General features: G+C 38.4%; 1 protein-coding gene across 1 annotated transcript; it reads left to right on the top strand.

The window, feature by feature from the left end:
- Window positions 1-4,999: 4,999 nt before the first annotated feature.
- On the top strand, window positions 5,000-10,432 carry FGB (fibrinogen beta chain). Its single transcript, XM_053460331.1, has 9 exons — window positions 5,000-5,091; window positions 5,230-5,250; window positions 5,569-5,769; window positions 6,013-6,196; window positions 6,788-7,015; window positions 7,799-7,912; window positions 8,323-8,445; window positions 8,899-9,184; window positions 9,751-10,432. Exons 1-9 carry the CDS (start codon window positions 5,008-5,010, stop codon window positions 9,974-9,976), a joined length of 1,467 nt encoding a protein of 488 aa, XP_053316306.1. The 5' UTR covers window positions 5,000-5,007; the 3' UTR covers window positions 9,977-10,432.
- Window positions 10,433-16,331: the final 5,899 nt, after the last annotated feature.

Genomic DNA, 16,331 nt, shown 5'->3' with positions numbered 1-16,331 from the left:
TTTTTTCTAAATTAATATTCAAATTTTGGGAGGTCGTCTTATAATCGAGCCAATACGGTATTTCTTCTTTTCTGAAATACAAAACACACAGTGCATTGCAGTTTGTTGCGTGCGGGGATGCTGATGCCTGTCTACTGGCATTACACATGGCACCAGAATGCCTCCATGGAGTCCCTGTCTCACAACTTACAGGACTAAAAGGATCTGCTGCTAACAACTTGTTGCCAGATACCACAGCACACCTTCAGAGGTCTAGTAGAGTCCAGCCCTCGACAGGTCAGGGTTGTTTTGGCGGCAAAAGGGAACCTACATAATATTCGGCAGGTGGAAATAATGTTATGGCTGATCGGTGTATATGGCCATCCAAGCTCTTTTTGCAGGAGAAGCTCACTGAAGTTGGTCCTTCATAAAACAGAGTGAAGTCAGTGAAATAAACTGCAATCTCACCCGTTAACTCCCTAATCATTTTGTCCAAATACATGATGTGTGTTTATTAATTATAGAACAGAATTGATCAAGTCTGAAAGGACATTCCAGATATCAACAGAAGATGGCACTAGTTATCCACAAAACATGTTGGGAGTCTCGCTTGTCTGTTGGATGAAGCATGTCATTATTATTCAGTATTATCAAATAATTTTTAGTTGATGACAGACATGCTAAGCGTATTGAATATTTGGCCATATTTTTAAAAACTCTTATCCAAATTAATAAAGCGATGAAAGATGGGATCATGAAGCAATATTTAGCAAGCAAAAATAAAATATGGTTATGTCAGTAATGGCATGTCTAAGAATAAGAAACCTACACAAAAACATAATTCACTGTGATTCCTTACGTATTTTACATATGGCTGCTGTTATAGAGACAGCATTTAAGAACAGCATTTGGTTGGAATTTTAAAAAGTGCTTTTACCATTATGGTAACCGATGGAAAGGTCACACTGATTGGTCTATTTCATTGGTTTTCATATGTAACCACAACTATGTATGTATTGTTCTTAATAAGGGGATTCTTTAATACATGGGCTGATGGGTCCACGGTATCAGATTGATGCACTGGTTGTCTTTTGAAATTTACATTAACTCAAATTCCACCAATTAAACTGATATTTATGAATACAAATGTTTGTCACAGACCCATGCTTTGTACTATATGTTCTGTTCTTTACTAGGGCAACACAATTTCATCTTGGGACTGTGTGCTTCCTTGTCTTGGACCCCTCATTAACCATCACCACTGCTCGTCCACATGTTCTGTACATCTGTACATCATCCCATTTCCCCGGAGCCATACCCACATGATGCCCTGTCCTTGCCATCTTCTTCTCCAGTCAGTGGCACTGACTGGGAGAGCAGCTTCTGTCTTTTTTCTGTTTTTAAAGATTGAACATGAAACTATTTATAAAGTACTTTAATATGCATTCTTTATTACTGGGGTTATCAGGGACATTAAACTGAACACTTTACATACTGGTTGGCTAGATATCCTGCGGGATTACATCTATCAGAATAATGATATGTCCCTTCTTACAGTCGCATACAGGCACTTTTGTGGGTATATACTGGACAGCATCTAAACTTTGTGCGCAACTGGCCCATTTAATCCATTTGTCACTGTATTTAATCTGGGTCTTTTTCTTTCTGATTTAAGAGGTAATGCTTATGTGAATGCTCTTGATCAGCAGTTACAAATGCATTTTTGGAACAAACAGGTTATCAAAGGGTTAAGGACTCCTGTCACAGAATGATTGCTCATAGCGACAATATTAACTTTGTACCCACGTCTGTCCTTCAGATGACTGTGGTCTGTTTAAAGTGCATTGTCCTATGATTAGAAAGAGCAAATATTGCACCTACTGCATTAAATGTTGAATATGAAAACAGAAAAATCAACTACTTACAAGGATATTTCCTCAAACATTAATGGTGCAGAAACCTTTTGAGGATTATAATTTGCTTAATTGTTTTGACCAAGAAACCATGCTCTTGAAATGACTCCGGTCATCATGAGTGCAGTTTACAAATGTCCATTATAATAAGGAGTGTGTAATAACAAGATCATGTTACGGGTATTTCAGGCCAGGGCTACCAGGGCTCCGTCTCACATGGAAAACAATACAAAAAAATATATATATTTTGTGAAATGGTTGAAACACTAAAAATCGTGAAATCTCAGTATTATTTAGTATGTCATATTGACTTTCAAAGTAAGAGTCCTAGAGATGTACATTTGGCCTGGGCTCTGGAACACCTAAGTATGGTAAAGCAAATTGCTCATAAAGGAAACTGTTTTCTTTACCATAATTCTATTCACTTGTGGTTCTTACACCGAGGCCAGGACTCACCGCCAGGCATACCGGGCAAACGCCTGGTGGAACCCTTTGGCCATCAGCTCCCCAAAATCACACGGGCTGCCACACCAGTGGCAGATTAGGTGGTCCGGTGTGTAGCTCTGGATATGTACACAACATGTGCATAAAAACGTAGTGTGTATCTATCCATCAGCCACACCTACGTCACCAGGCAGACGCTGGCCTTAAAGTCCCAGGGCTTCCTCTTGACCGACAGTCCAGTGCTGTTTACACTACATTGTTTCATGATGGCAGACAGGACAGGATAACTTATATAATTTATCTTATAACTTGCTTCCCAAACTGAGTGAGGCTCTATCAATGATTGAGACACAGGCAGTTGTGTAACAAAGAGCGGTCCCATTAACCAGGGGCACTAATGAAAAAATGTGCACTGAAGGACAACATTACAATTGTTGCTTCCCTGTAAAATGCATTGCTTTATGTACAGTTAAAGGAGCTTTAGAGTCATTTATATCCACATAGAGTGCCACATCAGGGAAAGAGAGGGAGAGCAAGGTCTATATAATATATCTTTCAGAAATGCCTATTGTACACTGAAAAATACTAGAAGATGAGTACAAATCAAGAATTTGATTCCTGGGTGGACATACGGGTACATCAGGGGTTTGAAATTGCTCAATACAAGTGCCAGGAAGAATGACCTGGTTCCAGCATCAATTTACCATCGTACACCTGAGCGGAGTATGTTTGTGCTTTACAAAGGTATTACGTTTTGAATGGATGGAAATTGACAATATCTTGTAGCACTCCATGCTGTACGTTTAAAGTGAAAACTCTCTGGATAATGATTATTTAAATACAAGTTTGCTCTGAGATGCTTGTTCTAGTAAACATTGCTCATCAGATAGTATGTACTGGCACCAATAAAAAAAAGTGGAAAAGATGTGACGTATGCTTTGCAGAGAGCTGTGTCAAAGATGGACCTTTGAGCATTGAACTAATGTCCTCTTCTGGTAAATCAGGAGTGATTCATTCATAATGTAACCATTGTATTTTCAGCATATCCCCTCCACTGGCAATGTTCTTTCAGTGATATAACAAATAATACGGGGGGCACATGTGCAAGCTGCATTAAGGGGCCCTCTTTCCATATTGTCCTCTAGATTGTAAACTCATGAGCAGTGCTTTCTTTACTGAAAAAACTATTGGTTTGTCAATTCTATTTTTGTACCCTTTGAATATATTTATTGTAAGAAGAGCTGTGTAAATTGTTGACTCTATATAGGTAAAAGATAATAATACTAATAATAATAATATTCTTGTTTTGGATCTAAATGGCTATTTATCAGAACAAATCAGTATGTGTGTGTGAATTCAGCACATTGGATTCAGTTCTTTGGATTCAGTACTTTGGGCCCCACCTAAACACCAGGAGCTGCAGGGATCTACATTGTGTCCTTGAGCATTTATTCTAAGGTTCTACAGGAAAAACAAACCATGTGGGCTTGAGTGTATTCGTTTATGTTGTTTGTGAGAAATGAACTGATTTCCAATGATTAAATCCTTGGATGATCTGTTGGATTTGTGATAAAAGTAAGACTTATTTATTATTATGTACAGTGTTATTTATCTCAATGATCAATTGAATTCGAAACTTATGTGAATACTCAGTTTCTTTTTTTCAAATTATAAAATGACTCGTGAGTTAGATGGGCTCTTCTTTCCTGTTTTCGGCTCTTGTGTTGGTATGTTTACATGTGGTCTCCCTAATAGTCTATATTTGTTTCTCATAAGATAAATGTTTTTTTTACAAAATATAATATCCTAGCATCATAGGTCAGTAATAGCTCTGTCAACAATCAAAAAGCGATCTTGAATCTGTTTTTTTCGCCTTTGCTATACATCCAGGCAGCTATAGACTTCAGACACCTGGGGTCCAGGCACAGCTTATGTAGCTCTGTCACTGTTCATATTCATCAGAGCAAAAATGATTGATTGCTGCACTTATGTCAGGTAGTACCGAATTGTTAAATCCACTACTTCTACCACCTACCATGTATAAGTATATCATCATTATGCAAATACATATGTACGCATATGTTCATATGCAGATATATGTGCTAATTTATGTGGCATTTCGCCTCATTGGGGATGTATGGACAGAAAGCAACAATGAAATTTAATACCCCACTGAAACATTAGAGATAATGTATCACAATAAATTGAATAGCATATTTTTGCATTTAAAGCATTGATATAAGGAACCATAGTGTGATTACTTTGCCTCTTTAGTTGTGCATTTGCTTACTATTTACTATGATTCTAGCTTCACAGATGCCGCTGCAAAAATAATTGCAAAATAAGTATTGAAGTTATACTATCATGTCATGTAAATCACGTCATTATTGCTACAATTTAGAATGTGTTTTGAAAATTCCCATTGGAACAGGAAAAGATTTCGTAACGACACATCAGATCCGGTGAGATGATGGACAGCTCATTGATCTTTCCCATAAACTCTTGTTTTTTTTTTCTTTCCACCCCATCCACTAAAATAGATTACCTATTAACGTGACAGTGACGAGTCCCTGAAATGGTTACCCTATTGGAGAAAAGTAAGGGGGAGGTAACTGGTCTTCCATGAGTATATAAGAAGCACATACTACTCTTTATCTGACCAGTAGAAAGAATGGCTAGAAAAATGAAGGTCTTTATATTGCTGTTCCTCTGCACCGCTACTGTGTGGTGTAGTGATTATGATGAAGAAGATGGGGTAATAATGCAAACTATCAAAAATTTGTTACATAGACATTGTATTTTTTTAATTTATTTTATTTATAGGAAAGTCTAATAATTTATATGCCATGGTGAAGTGCAAAGATCTAATCATTTTTTTGGTTTTGTTTTTCAGGAAGATGTTGCGCCTTCCCAGGTAAATATGACTATATAAATATTATAATATTTTTTTTATTACTTAGAAAACAGTGAAAGTATATAGCATGTGATTCTTGCTTTTTGAGTGCAGTGAATTAGATGTTTCATCTTATTATTAATTATTTTTTATTATTATTTTTTATGTCAAATTTTCTGTAAATAGAAAATAATCGCAATTATTAAACTGAATAATTAGTTGCAATTTGAAACACTGAATTTTAAATAAGGCTTTAGTGCAATAACATGCACACATATTTGTATTGTATGGTTTGTTTAGATATATCAATTCATTGAATATTTTTTTTTCCATTCTCAGAATGCAGATGGTGTAGACGCCCGTGGACATAGGCCTGTTAGTAGAGGTCGGGAACCAATTCCTACGCGCAGACCAGCTCCACCACCCGTCGGTGGAAGTGGCTACAGCTCTCGCCCAACAAAAGCTCCAACAAGAAGTCAAAAGAAACAAACTACTGAATATCCTGATGAGGGTGGCTGCAAACATGCATTTGATCAGCTTGTAAGTACATTGGTTTATCATTTCAGAGGTTATTTGAATCTCTTGTTTACTGAGGACAGTCCTTCCATTCCAAGTCCTATCAAGTCTAAAAGGCAAATATCATCTGTCCTAGTTGTACACCAAAATTTTCCACCCAATGTATTAAAAGCATCAAAGTAGATGTGTTCTAATGTTATTCCCTCTGTGTTGGACTGAGTAAATAGCATTTCATTTACAAAGTGGATTTCCTTTTTTCCCCCATAGGGAGTATTATGTCCAACCGGATGTGAACTGCGCACATCTCTACTGAAACAAGAGAGATCTGTAAAGGATGGTATTAAAGATGTGAGCAGCAGAGTCAACACTTTGGCACAGTCTACAAACAGTATTTATAAATATGCATCTGTACTGGGAAATAGTGTGAAAGAGAGGCAACGCATAAACACAGGTACATGTTATTTTGCATCACAGTTCAACCCGATGTCCATGTCTGATTGTATATGGGAATACTAATGTTAAGTAAAATGCTAAGGCAGTATTTATGATTTTCTAGATTCTATATTGATAACTTACATAGGTTAAAAGGCCATTATTGTTAAATTGATGACGGTTGTTACATTAGTGGGAAGCAATTCAATTATGTAACTTTGAGGAGGTAATTTTCATTAAACAATGAAACTTGTATTGCCACGTAATGTTTATATGGCTCGTTGAATTGACTTGCAGCCATATTTAACAAACAAAGAAAAAAATGACCAGTGCTCAAACCCAAACCTGCAGTTATACAAATTAAGTAAAAATGAGGCCTTAGTTATGTTTTTTTTAGCCAAAGCACACAAGCTCACCTTCCATGATATGGCACAGACAGAGTGAATATCTTTGATGAAAACGAGATATGCTTCACCCAATTAAAATTTAATTGGGAACATAAACCAAAGAGGGAAAAGGGACTTATACCAACCTAACACATTTTATTAAATAAAAATATTTTGTGCACTGCAGAAAAATAATTTATTAAAAATCTTTGATATTATTTCAGATAATCAGGAAATAGTGAAAACCTATAATGATGAACTGGAAGAACATTATATATTTATCAAGGAAAACTTAGCCAACAACATACCCTCCAATATCCGAATCCTCCGCCAAGTGTTAGAGAACCTGAGATCCAAGATCCAGAAACTGGAAACTACGATATCCTCCCAGGTTGAAAACTGTCGCTCTCCTTGTGTCACATCTTGCAATATTCCTGTGGTCTCTGGAAAAGGTATTCTGTTAAATACATTAATATATATATATATATACATATGAATGAGACATTTATTTATAAAACAAATTATGTGTTTAGTCTTTTATAAATTATAAATATAAACATTTTAGAAATGCAGCAGGTACACAGAATCATATGTTAAGACTTTCTAAAAATAATTGTTTGACATTCTCCCCATCTTTGACTTAACGTTTGACCAAGGTCCCATAGACTACAAAATTATCATTAAGATCAAAATTGACAACATAGGGTAACTGACAACAAAACAAATGTAAGTTAAACTAGTACAGAAGGAGAAGGCCTTGCTCTTGCAGAATGAGAAGAAGGTCTTGTTCCTTCATATGGAAAAAGAGGTGGACTATATCCTTGGGATATTGTACCTTGCTTTATTTAGTTCCATGACAAGTAAATGTAAGGGCGGCTATCTCTAACAGGTGTAATGTGGATACATATATATTAACGCACTACCCACGTTTTCGTTAAGACACACATTAAAAGTGTAATATAAAGGCAGCTGGCCTTTTTTTTCAGACTCACTTTGCAGTATGTTGCAGCTAATAGTACAACCCCTACTATCCTTCTAGGAGCAAAATTAAATATGTTACCTTGAAAGTAAAATAACTATTTTAAAATAGTGTGCATTGCTTTTGGATAGACATTGTGATTCACAGTGACTGTGATTGCAGCACTAATTATGCAGAGTTCCTTAGCTGATAGTAGTTGGCTTTTTTCAGTTTATACCAGCGTTATACCATTTTGTTTCCATGTTTGTTTCTGCAGAATGTGAAGAAATTTACAGGAAAGGAGGTGATTCATCAGAGATGTATCTTATTCAGCCTGATGGATTGTCCAGACCCTTCAAAGTGTACTGTGACATGACCACCCAAGATGGAGGTAAGGAAATGGCAGTGAAAATTATACCCATTGGAGGACACGTACATGTGTGTATAATTCATAACATACAGAGCAATGATTGTTAACATGTGATCCACTCTAATTCTGCAGGAATCATAACGGTCACTTTTTATGATGTACTAGGTGTGTTATAAAGGAGAAGGTATTCTTCCTCTATAATACAGTAACCCCGTACTGTTGTAAGAATTAAAGCTTTTGAGATATTTAAGGGTTATATAGGTTTTACACATGTATTTAGATGTAAGTACAGTTAATTTATAATCTGGCATTATAGGCAGTGAGGACATTTTAAAACCTGTTGCCAACTAAAGCAACAAAACATGTGATATGGAGATGGATAAAGCATACAATCAACAACACATCCAATTAACATGGTAAATGTTTTACAGGATGGACACTTATTCAGAACAGACAAGATGGTAGTGTCGGATTCGGAAGGACATGGGATGCCTACAAATCTGGATTTGGTAATATTGCCCAAGATGGTGGAAAAGGGATCTGCGACATGCCAGGTACAGCTTGGATTCCATTTAATATTTTGGCACTATGGTAATGAGGGAAGACTTGTATAATGTGTCATATAGCTTTATGCACTTTTATTTTCTGTTTAATTATTATTTAATGATTTAATCATATTTATCCACATGGTATTGTTTGCAAATATTCTCTCATTATAATTAGCGATGGGAATCCTTTATTTGATTGGCCCCCAGTTGCTAGTAAATGACCTTGGTATTTAAAAAGATATTTATTATGCAGTTTGTTTCTTGTGAGTAAAGGAAAGTTAGGTCTTAACAGAAACAAGTTGGCATCCATCCATGTAATGAACCTAGAGCTGTTTAGCATGGGATTAAACAAAAACTGATGTCTATTTTTCTTATACTCATGCAGCACATTTATTTTTTACTGTTCAAAAATTGATTTATTGTATTATTTTACACTTCATGTTTAATGTGCTTTTTAAGGTGAACTTTGGCTTGGTAATGACAAGATTAGTCAGCTTACAAATTTGGGGCCTACTGAAGCCTTGATTGAAATGGAAGACTGGGAAGGCAACAAAGTCGCAGCACAGTACAGTGGATTTACAGTGCAAAATGAAGCAAATAAATATCAGTTGTCTGTCAGTGGATACAAGGGAACAGCTGGTAATGCTCTAATGGATGGGGCATCACAACTTAAAGCAGAGAACAGAACCATGACCATACACAACGGCATGTTCTTCAGTACCTTTGACAGAGACAATGATGGCTGGTACGTATTATTCTTACCATATGTAACTACCATATAACCAATGCCGATATTTCAAATAACTAAAGAGGGACACTGTTGTTTTAAGGAGTGTGGTTAAAAACATGGCTAGAGAAAAGGCCAGAGGCATAACTATGCCCTTCACCTTGTAGCATCTGGGATAAATGTCCCTTTTGTCCCATGGAAGTTAGGACCATGAGCAGAGCTCTTTCAAGATATGCAGAACACGATGTCCACCAAACATTCTCTGCTCCAACAGAAGAGGAACACCAGAGAAGCAAAGAGGGGCAAAGGACTGTCCTTCCTAAAGAGGGACACTTAGGGTTTATACCAGTTATGCTTTATATAATGGAAACATTTTAGAACATTACACTCTTCAGTGCAAAGTCTGTGATTATCTACATACAGCATATAGGTTAAATATATAATGTGAGGAGAAGGGAAACTAAATGCATTCTCTAAAAGCATTAGAATGCATTATTTTAAAAACAGTATTTTGAGTGTAGTATATGTTTCAGTTTGTAATTATGGTTTATAATTAATCAATCTACATTTTCTTTTAACATCAGGTTACAAGCAGATCCAAACAAACAGTGCTCAAAGGAAGATGGTGGCGGATGGTGGTATAATAGATGCCACGCAGCAAACCCCAATGGAAGATATTACTGGGGAGGTCATTACACATGGGATATGGCAAAACATGGCACAGATGATGGTGTCGTGTGGATGAACTGGAAGGGGTCCTGGTATTCAATGAAGAAAATGAGCATGAAAATCAGGCCCTTCTTTTCTTAATAGAAATACCTAAAGCCCAGTACAAAGTACTGCATGAAATAGGGTGTTCATGTGACTTCATTATGGACATCACATAAATAAAAAAGAAATATGGAACATGTTTGCGTTTGAATAGAAGGTTTTCCCAGACAGACCTAGCCAGAATGTGGGTTATTAATTTAAAAAGAAACATAGCTGGATTACCCACTCCTACATACCAGCCTAAAAAGAAAAAAGAGTCATGCGTAATATAACAGACCTCCCCAAATATGTGAATTCTGGGGTATACAGGACATGGCTACCCATAGTGGATATTATTTTTTGCATGACGGGGGTATCTAGCATTACACAACTGAATAAGTCTACCCCTTGATGCCAATGTCTCTAAATCACTGAGATGGATGCTTTTATTACTCCACTTTCATTACTGCCACTGAAGACATGTCTGAAAATAAAGTCACTTTAAACTCTTCTGAATTACTTCTTTTTGCATCTTCAGTTGGGGTTGGGAGGTGTGCTTTCTGGAAGAAAGGCATGCTTAAAACCATTATATTTATTAAGGGATTATATAAAGTATGGATAACTAAGTGGCAAGATGTAAAAGTATTATTTTGTAAGCTCTTTCTCCTTAACTACTGCAGATCATAAAGCATATCATAAAAATGACTGGTGCTCCTGGTGCACCTCCATTAATGTTGGCTTCCTCCCCTATGTATAAACTATTTGCTATCACCACACCGAATCGAAATACTCGATACCCTTAGTCTCCCGCCTCGAGATGTTCTGATCAACATTCGGAGTTGAATTGTAGCCAGTGATTATAGCAGTTCAATATAGCAAGTGATTACTCCACACAATGAGCCGAGACTACATGTAGGGTCCAAATCAGAAAAAAATGTGTTTATTGCAGCTAAGCAGGGCAATTTATACCAGACAGGCATCATTAAAATACAGTAGCACATTCAACAACAAATGCTGCTCCCCATCAAGTTCTCCTCCCATAACCCCTTGTGTTCCTGCTGAAACAGCCCTCAGCCCCTCCAAAACAAACAATCCACTCAGATTCCTGGCACTGATGCCCCTCCAAACCCCTTGTGATTAATCAAAACTAGGGAAAAATGATCTTCAGCTACTCAACCTACCAGTTATCCCCACACCCAGCTATCTGTGTACCAAATAACCCTGGAAAGAGTCATCTAATCGGCAGGTAGTTCAAATACAACTCGAAATACACACTTTATAACGAATGTCCTGTAAAACTCCCACTTAAACAATAGGAACCTCTGCAACCTCTGCAACCCTGGGTCCATGACAGGACTCCCCCCAGTCCATAGTCTGGCAGACCTAACAATATCCTCATGGGTCCGCTTGAGGCTGTCCAGGAAAAAACACAAAATCCATTAGGGCTCCAGTTCATTTGCCAATACCCCATGCCCAGGCCAATAGTCATGAGATAGTGACCCCTTGCTATGCAGTCTAACAGTTTGTCTACCTGGGGCATTTGGTAGTCGACACAGAAGCGGTTAGTACCATCCTGTTTCTGCACCAACAACTAAAGGGGACGCTCAAGAACTACTGGAGGGCGTGATTACTCCTAAATCAAGCATTTCCCTAATTTCAGTCCCCATGCCCTCCCAAACCAATTTGGTGATTTTATGGGCAGGTTTGCAAAGTGTGTTTGTATGCGGGTGGTAAGGGGTGCTATGCAGGAGTCTAACCCCGCATAGCTTCTACCGCTGTTGAGTCAGTTCAGCGCATGCCTTATGGTCTCTGCCTGAATATTGGACAAGGCAGCAGCCTCAGGGTACCTGGTGGCATAATCTACAAACATTGGTCAGGCTAGCGGACCCACAATGTCTACTGCGATTCGACTTAAGGGCTCCCCCACTATAGGCATAGGACATAAGGGTGCATTTGAGTGTCATCTTATCTCTGGCATATGTCACGGGTCTGCCAGTAATCCCTAATGTCACTAGTAATTCAGGTCTTTTTGGTGATTAAGTGTGGTGACAGGGAATGGGCTATATGCAATAGTTGGGCCTTCTTTACACCATGTATGCAGCTAAGCAGTTTAATCATGAGATCTTGGAGGAATCTTCTACATTATAAACTACTGCCTGGCAATGTGGGTTTCACCTTCAAAATCTGGCATTTTCTGCCCCGTGGAAACATTCATGCTGAATTTCCACACTCAGAAAATAGTGCAAAGCCACCTAAAACCATGAATTATTATAGGGAAGGGTAACCAATTATTATTCACTAACATACACCTAAACTTAGTAACACTAAAACATTCAATAATGAAAAATCAAGTAAAAATGACACTTAATTATGGTAGAAGAAAAATGGATTGGGGCGTTCTAATTACCATTCCTAAATAAATAAAAAAGTTGTCTACTAATAATCTTGGTGTATTACAAAAGCTAATATAAATAATAGCTCTCTTCAAAAATACCACACCAACCATCTCCGACATGACCCTACAGTCATATTTCGGGACCCATGTAATGTGATGTCAGTAGACAGAGAACAGTTTAAACTTGTAAGTGCTCACATTATGTCATAAAGAAACACGTATACTCATAGGTTGCAAAGGGTGATCTATCCTAAATAGGTACCATGCCTAGACTCACACAATTTGTTACCTGAAACTGCATGTGATCAGTACATATACTGGTGGCCTGGTAAAATGTGGTGGACTGATAGTCTAGGTGACTTTTGCTGATGAGAAGACGAGTCAGTAAATATTTCCAGTAACTTTTTTTATCCTTTAGATAGATCAGATAGCAAACACATATTAGCCTCATTATGTAGTCATTTTTTTCAATGACTATAAATGTATTTTTTCTTTCACATTCATTGACGCTTCTGACATTCATGTTAGTTCACTGTATTACAAGTAATAGTTGGTCAGTTGTTAGTATGTGGGGGAGGGCATGTGTAAGGCTGGGTTTTATCATATGTGTACTAATCTGGGAGAGGAAGCAATTTCTGCAGGCATTAAAATCCTATAATGTTTCTACAATGTTTTTCACTATATAGAAACATACTTTTGTCTGCTCTTTCATTTTTTTGTTGTCATATTGTTTTTTCGATGTATGTGTTTGCTGGTTAAAATAAATATATAGTGATTTTACTATCTGGATGTTAAAATTGGAAGGGACGCTTTTTGTCAATGGTGGTGGAGACACACTACTCTTTAGCAAAAAGATATTGTGATTTGAGGTTCCAAAGTACATTTTATGTGTGTACTCAGTGGCAGACATGGTCACTTTTGTTTATTTTAACAGGACAATCCAAACAAGAACATTGGAACCCAAGAACTTTGACACATTTCAAAGTTTCCTGCCAGTAGCCGATTTACTGCATCTGTCAATTATAATTCACATTGTTTTCTTTCCAATACAACACAGTGCATTGGTTTTAATGGTATTTCCTGGGTATGCGCTGAATTTTTGTTTTGTTTTATGAATTTATTGGTCATCATCATTCTCACAGAAACCTAGGAATCTGAATGTGTATGCCTTTTATGCCTTTTAGGTTGTGCGCTCCACTTTTTGTGTATTTTTTGTTGAATGCATATTTAATTATTGGTAGAGAAGCCTTTAAATTGCTTGAGATTTTCTATTGGATTGAATTACGGTGCAATCTTGCAGATTGAGCTCTTCGGTAAGCAATATAGCCATGAAAAATTAGATAGGACTCGCCAAACTTGGGCTACTTTGGTGTAGCAATATATGGCCATATATATATAGTATAATGGAATCCCCAATATGCCTTAGGTGGTTTTTAAATGCTATTTGCTGGGTATGTACTGAATTCTTGCTTTGTTTTATGTTACTTTATTATATGTTGCCAATTAAAACAGTGATCCTGTTAGTTTACCACGAATCCAACATTGTTTTTAACCAAACAGCATTTGAAGTTGCCCCTTTCAAGGACAAATATTTTGCAAACTCTGCCTACGCTTAGTACATTGAACTCCAATGTAAATAAAACTTGGAGTCCCACGCTAAATTCAATTGTAGATTTTAAAAAGTTATCAGCTACTCAGAAAGAACAACATGTCCATGAGTTTATAGATATTTGTGGCTGAACTCAAAATATAGGCAACAGCAGAGATATCTTCTGGGTTAAAGACAAACACCACCTGAAATCCTTGCCCACCAATGACCTCTATTAGTGATGACTAGCCGGAGTCCTTCTGGTGCATATACAAAAAAACAAAAATTGTCTGCGCTTCTCACCTTAATAAAGTTGGCAACAAATACCGTATTTGCTCGATTATAAGACGAGGTTTTTTCCAGAGCAAATGCTCTGAAAAATACCCCTCGTCTTATAATCAGGGTCGTCTTATAATCAGACCTCAAATAGGTCTGATTATGAGACTAAGATCCAGATCCCCCGCAGCGATGCAGAGGACCTGGATCCTCCTGTGTTAACCCCCTCCCCCCCACTTACCGGTGCTTCTGAGTCCCCGGTGCTTAGTCCGGGCTGCGTGTAGAGCTCTACGCGATATAATCGCGTAGAGCTCTACACGATACAATCGCGTGGAGCTCTACACGCTTCCCGGACTAAGCACTGGGGACCCAGATGCAGGGGACCTGGATCCTCCTGTGTTAACCCCCGACCCAACTTACCGGTGCATCTGAGTCCCCGGTGCTTAGTCCGGGCTGCGTGTAGAGCTCTACGCGATATAATCGCGTAGAGCTCTACACGATACAATCGCGTAGAGCTCTACACGCTGCCCGGACTAAGCACTGGGGACTCAGAAGCACCGGTAAGCTGGGGGGGGGGGCATAACACAGAAGGATGCAGGGGACCTGCATCCTCCTGTGTTATGCCCCCTCCAACTTACCGGTGCTTCTGAGTCCCCGGTGCTTAGTCCGGGCAGCGTGTAGAGCTCTACGCGATTCGCGTGGAGCTCTACATGCTGTCCGGACTAAGCACCTGGGGCTCAGATGCAGGGGACCTGGACCCTCCTGTGTTATGCGCCCCCCCAACTCAGAAGCACCGGTAAGTTTGGAGGAGGGAGGGGGAGTGTTAAATGGGGGGTGTAAGGCATTTCTGGAGGCAGAGTGCTCTGTGAAATGCCTTTTAACCCCTTTAATGCCACTCTGCCTCCTGAAATGCCTTAAACCTCCCTATATGCCACTGTGCCCCATAATATGCCTTTTAACCCTCTAAGTGCCAGAGTGGCATATAGGGTTAAAAGGCATATCATGGGGCACAGTGGCATATAGGGTTAAAAGGCATATCATGGGGCACTGTGGCATTTAGAGGGTTAAAAGGCATATCATGGGGCACAGTGGCATATAGGGGGTATAAGGCACTTCTGGGGCAGATGTGCATAACTGGGGGGCAGGTTGGAAAATAGAAGGAAATAAAACCAAAATATTTTTCTCAAGCATACCTTTTATTAAAAAAAAAAGTGTTTAAATGAATTAACATTTACTGGTAAAACTTTTTTCCTATAGGGTCGTCTTATATTCAGGCTTTTTCTTTTTTTCCTAAATTAATATTAAGATTTGGGAGGTCGTCTTATAATCAGGGTCGTCTTATAATCGAGCAAATACGGTATATATGGTTACATGAATTGGCCAAACCACAATTAAGCTCTCAATAGGGTGAAAACCTACTCTCACCTCCTACATAGTGGGCACACAAAGCAGTATATTCTGCTACCAAAACCTTATTAATGTGTTGGGGGAGGTGCAATAAAACCTCCTCCCAATTAACCCTTGGACAGCAAGCTGCAACCAGACCAATGAGGAGCCAGCATCCTTACATATGTGCAAGCAGAGAAAAGAAAAATGTCGGCGTGCTAAGCTAGTCCCAGGCTCAAATAATACAAATGTGTAAAATGAGGCCTATAAAATAGGTGCGGGCATGCTGCAAATACAGTGTGTTGGTTGTACAGTGTATACAAAAAACAAAAACTGTCTACCCTAATAAAGTTGGCAACAAATATATAAACATAATATAAATGAGAGGTTTTGGTTATACGAATTGGCCAAAGCATAATTAAGCTCACCCGCCACGTCAAGGCACACTCTCGATTGGGTGAGAACCTACTCTCACCTCCTACATAGTGGGCACACAAAGCAGTATATTTTGCTACCAAAACCTTATTAATGTGTTAGGGGAGGTGCAATTAAACCGCCTCCCAATTAACCCCTGAACAGCAAGGTGCAACCAGACAAATGAAGAGCCAACAACCTCTTAATGTAACTATAAGGGATGCAGTTGCTAGGTCAGGTTAGGGTCCCTGTACAGGAACAGGATAGAACTTAGAACTTGACTGGAGCTAGAGGGGGGGGGTGTTGTGTCGAGTTGAAGATGGCTTTCTTGTTGGCGTCATCTGAAGACACAACTG

The sequence above is a fragment of the Spea bombifrons genome, chromosome 1, assembly GCF_027358695.1.
Source record: "Spea bombifrons isolate aSpeBom1 chromosome 1, aSpeBom1.2.pri, whole genome shotgun sequence".
Lineage (NCBI taxonomy): Eukaryota > Metazoa > Chordata > Amphibia > Anura > Pelobatidae > Spea > Spea bombifrons.
The sequence above is the reverse complement of the archived record's forward strand: the minus strand, read 5'-3'. Positions and strand labels throughout refer to the sequence as shown.

Excerpts from the sequence above, each read along its gene's own strand:
- FGB (XM_053460331.1), top strand. The coding sequence starts at position 5,008 with ATGGCTAGAAAAATGAAGGTCTTTATATTGCTGTTCCTCTGCACCGCT. Across the intron at positions 7,016-7,798 it reads TCCTGTGGTCTCTGGAAAAG|AATGTGAAGAAATTTACAGG; the intron begins GTATTCTGTTAA and ends TTGTTTCTGCAG. Across the intron at positions 9,185-9,750 it reads GACAGAGACAATGATGGCTG|GTTACAAGCAGATCCAAACA; the intron begins GTACGTATTATT and ends TTTTAACATCAG.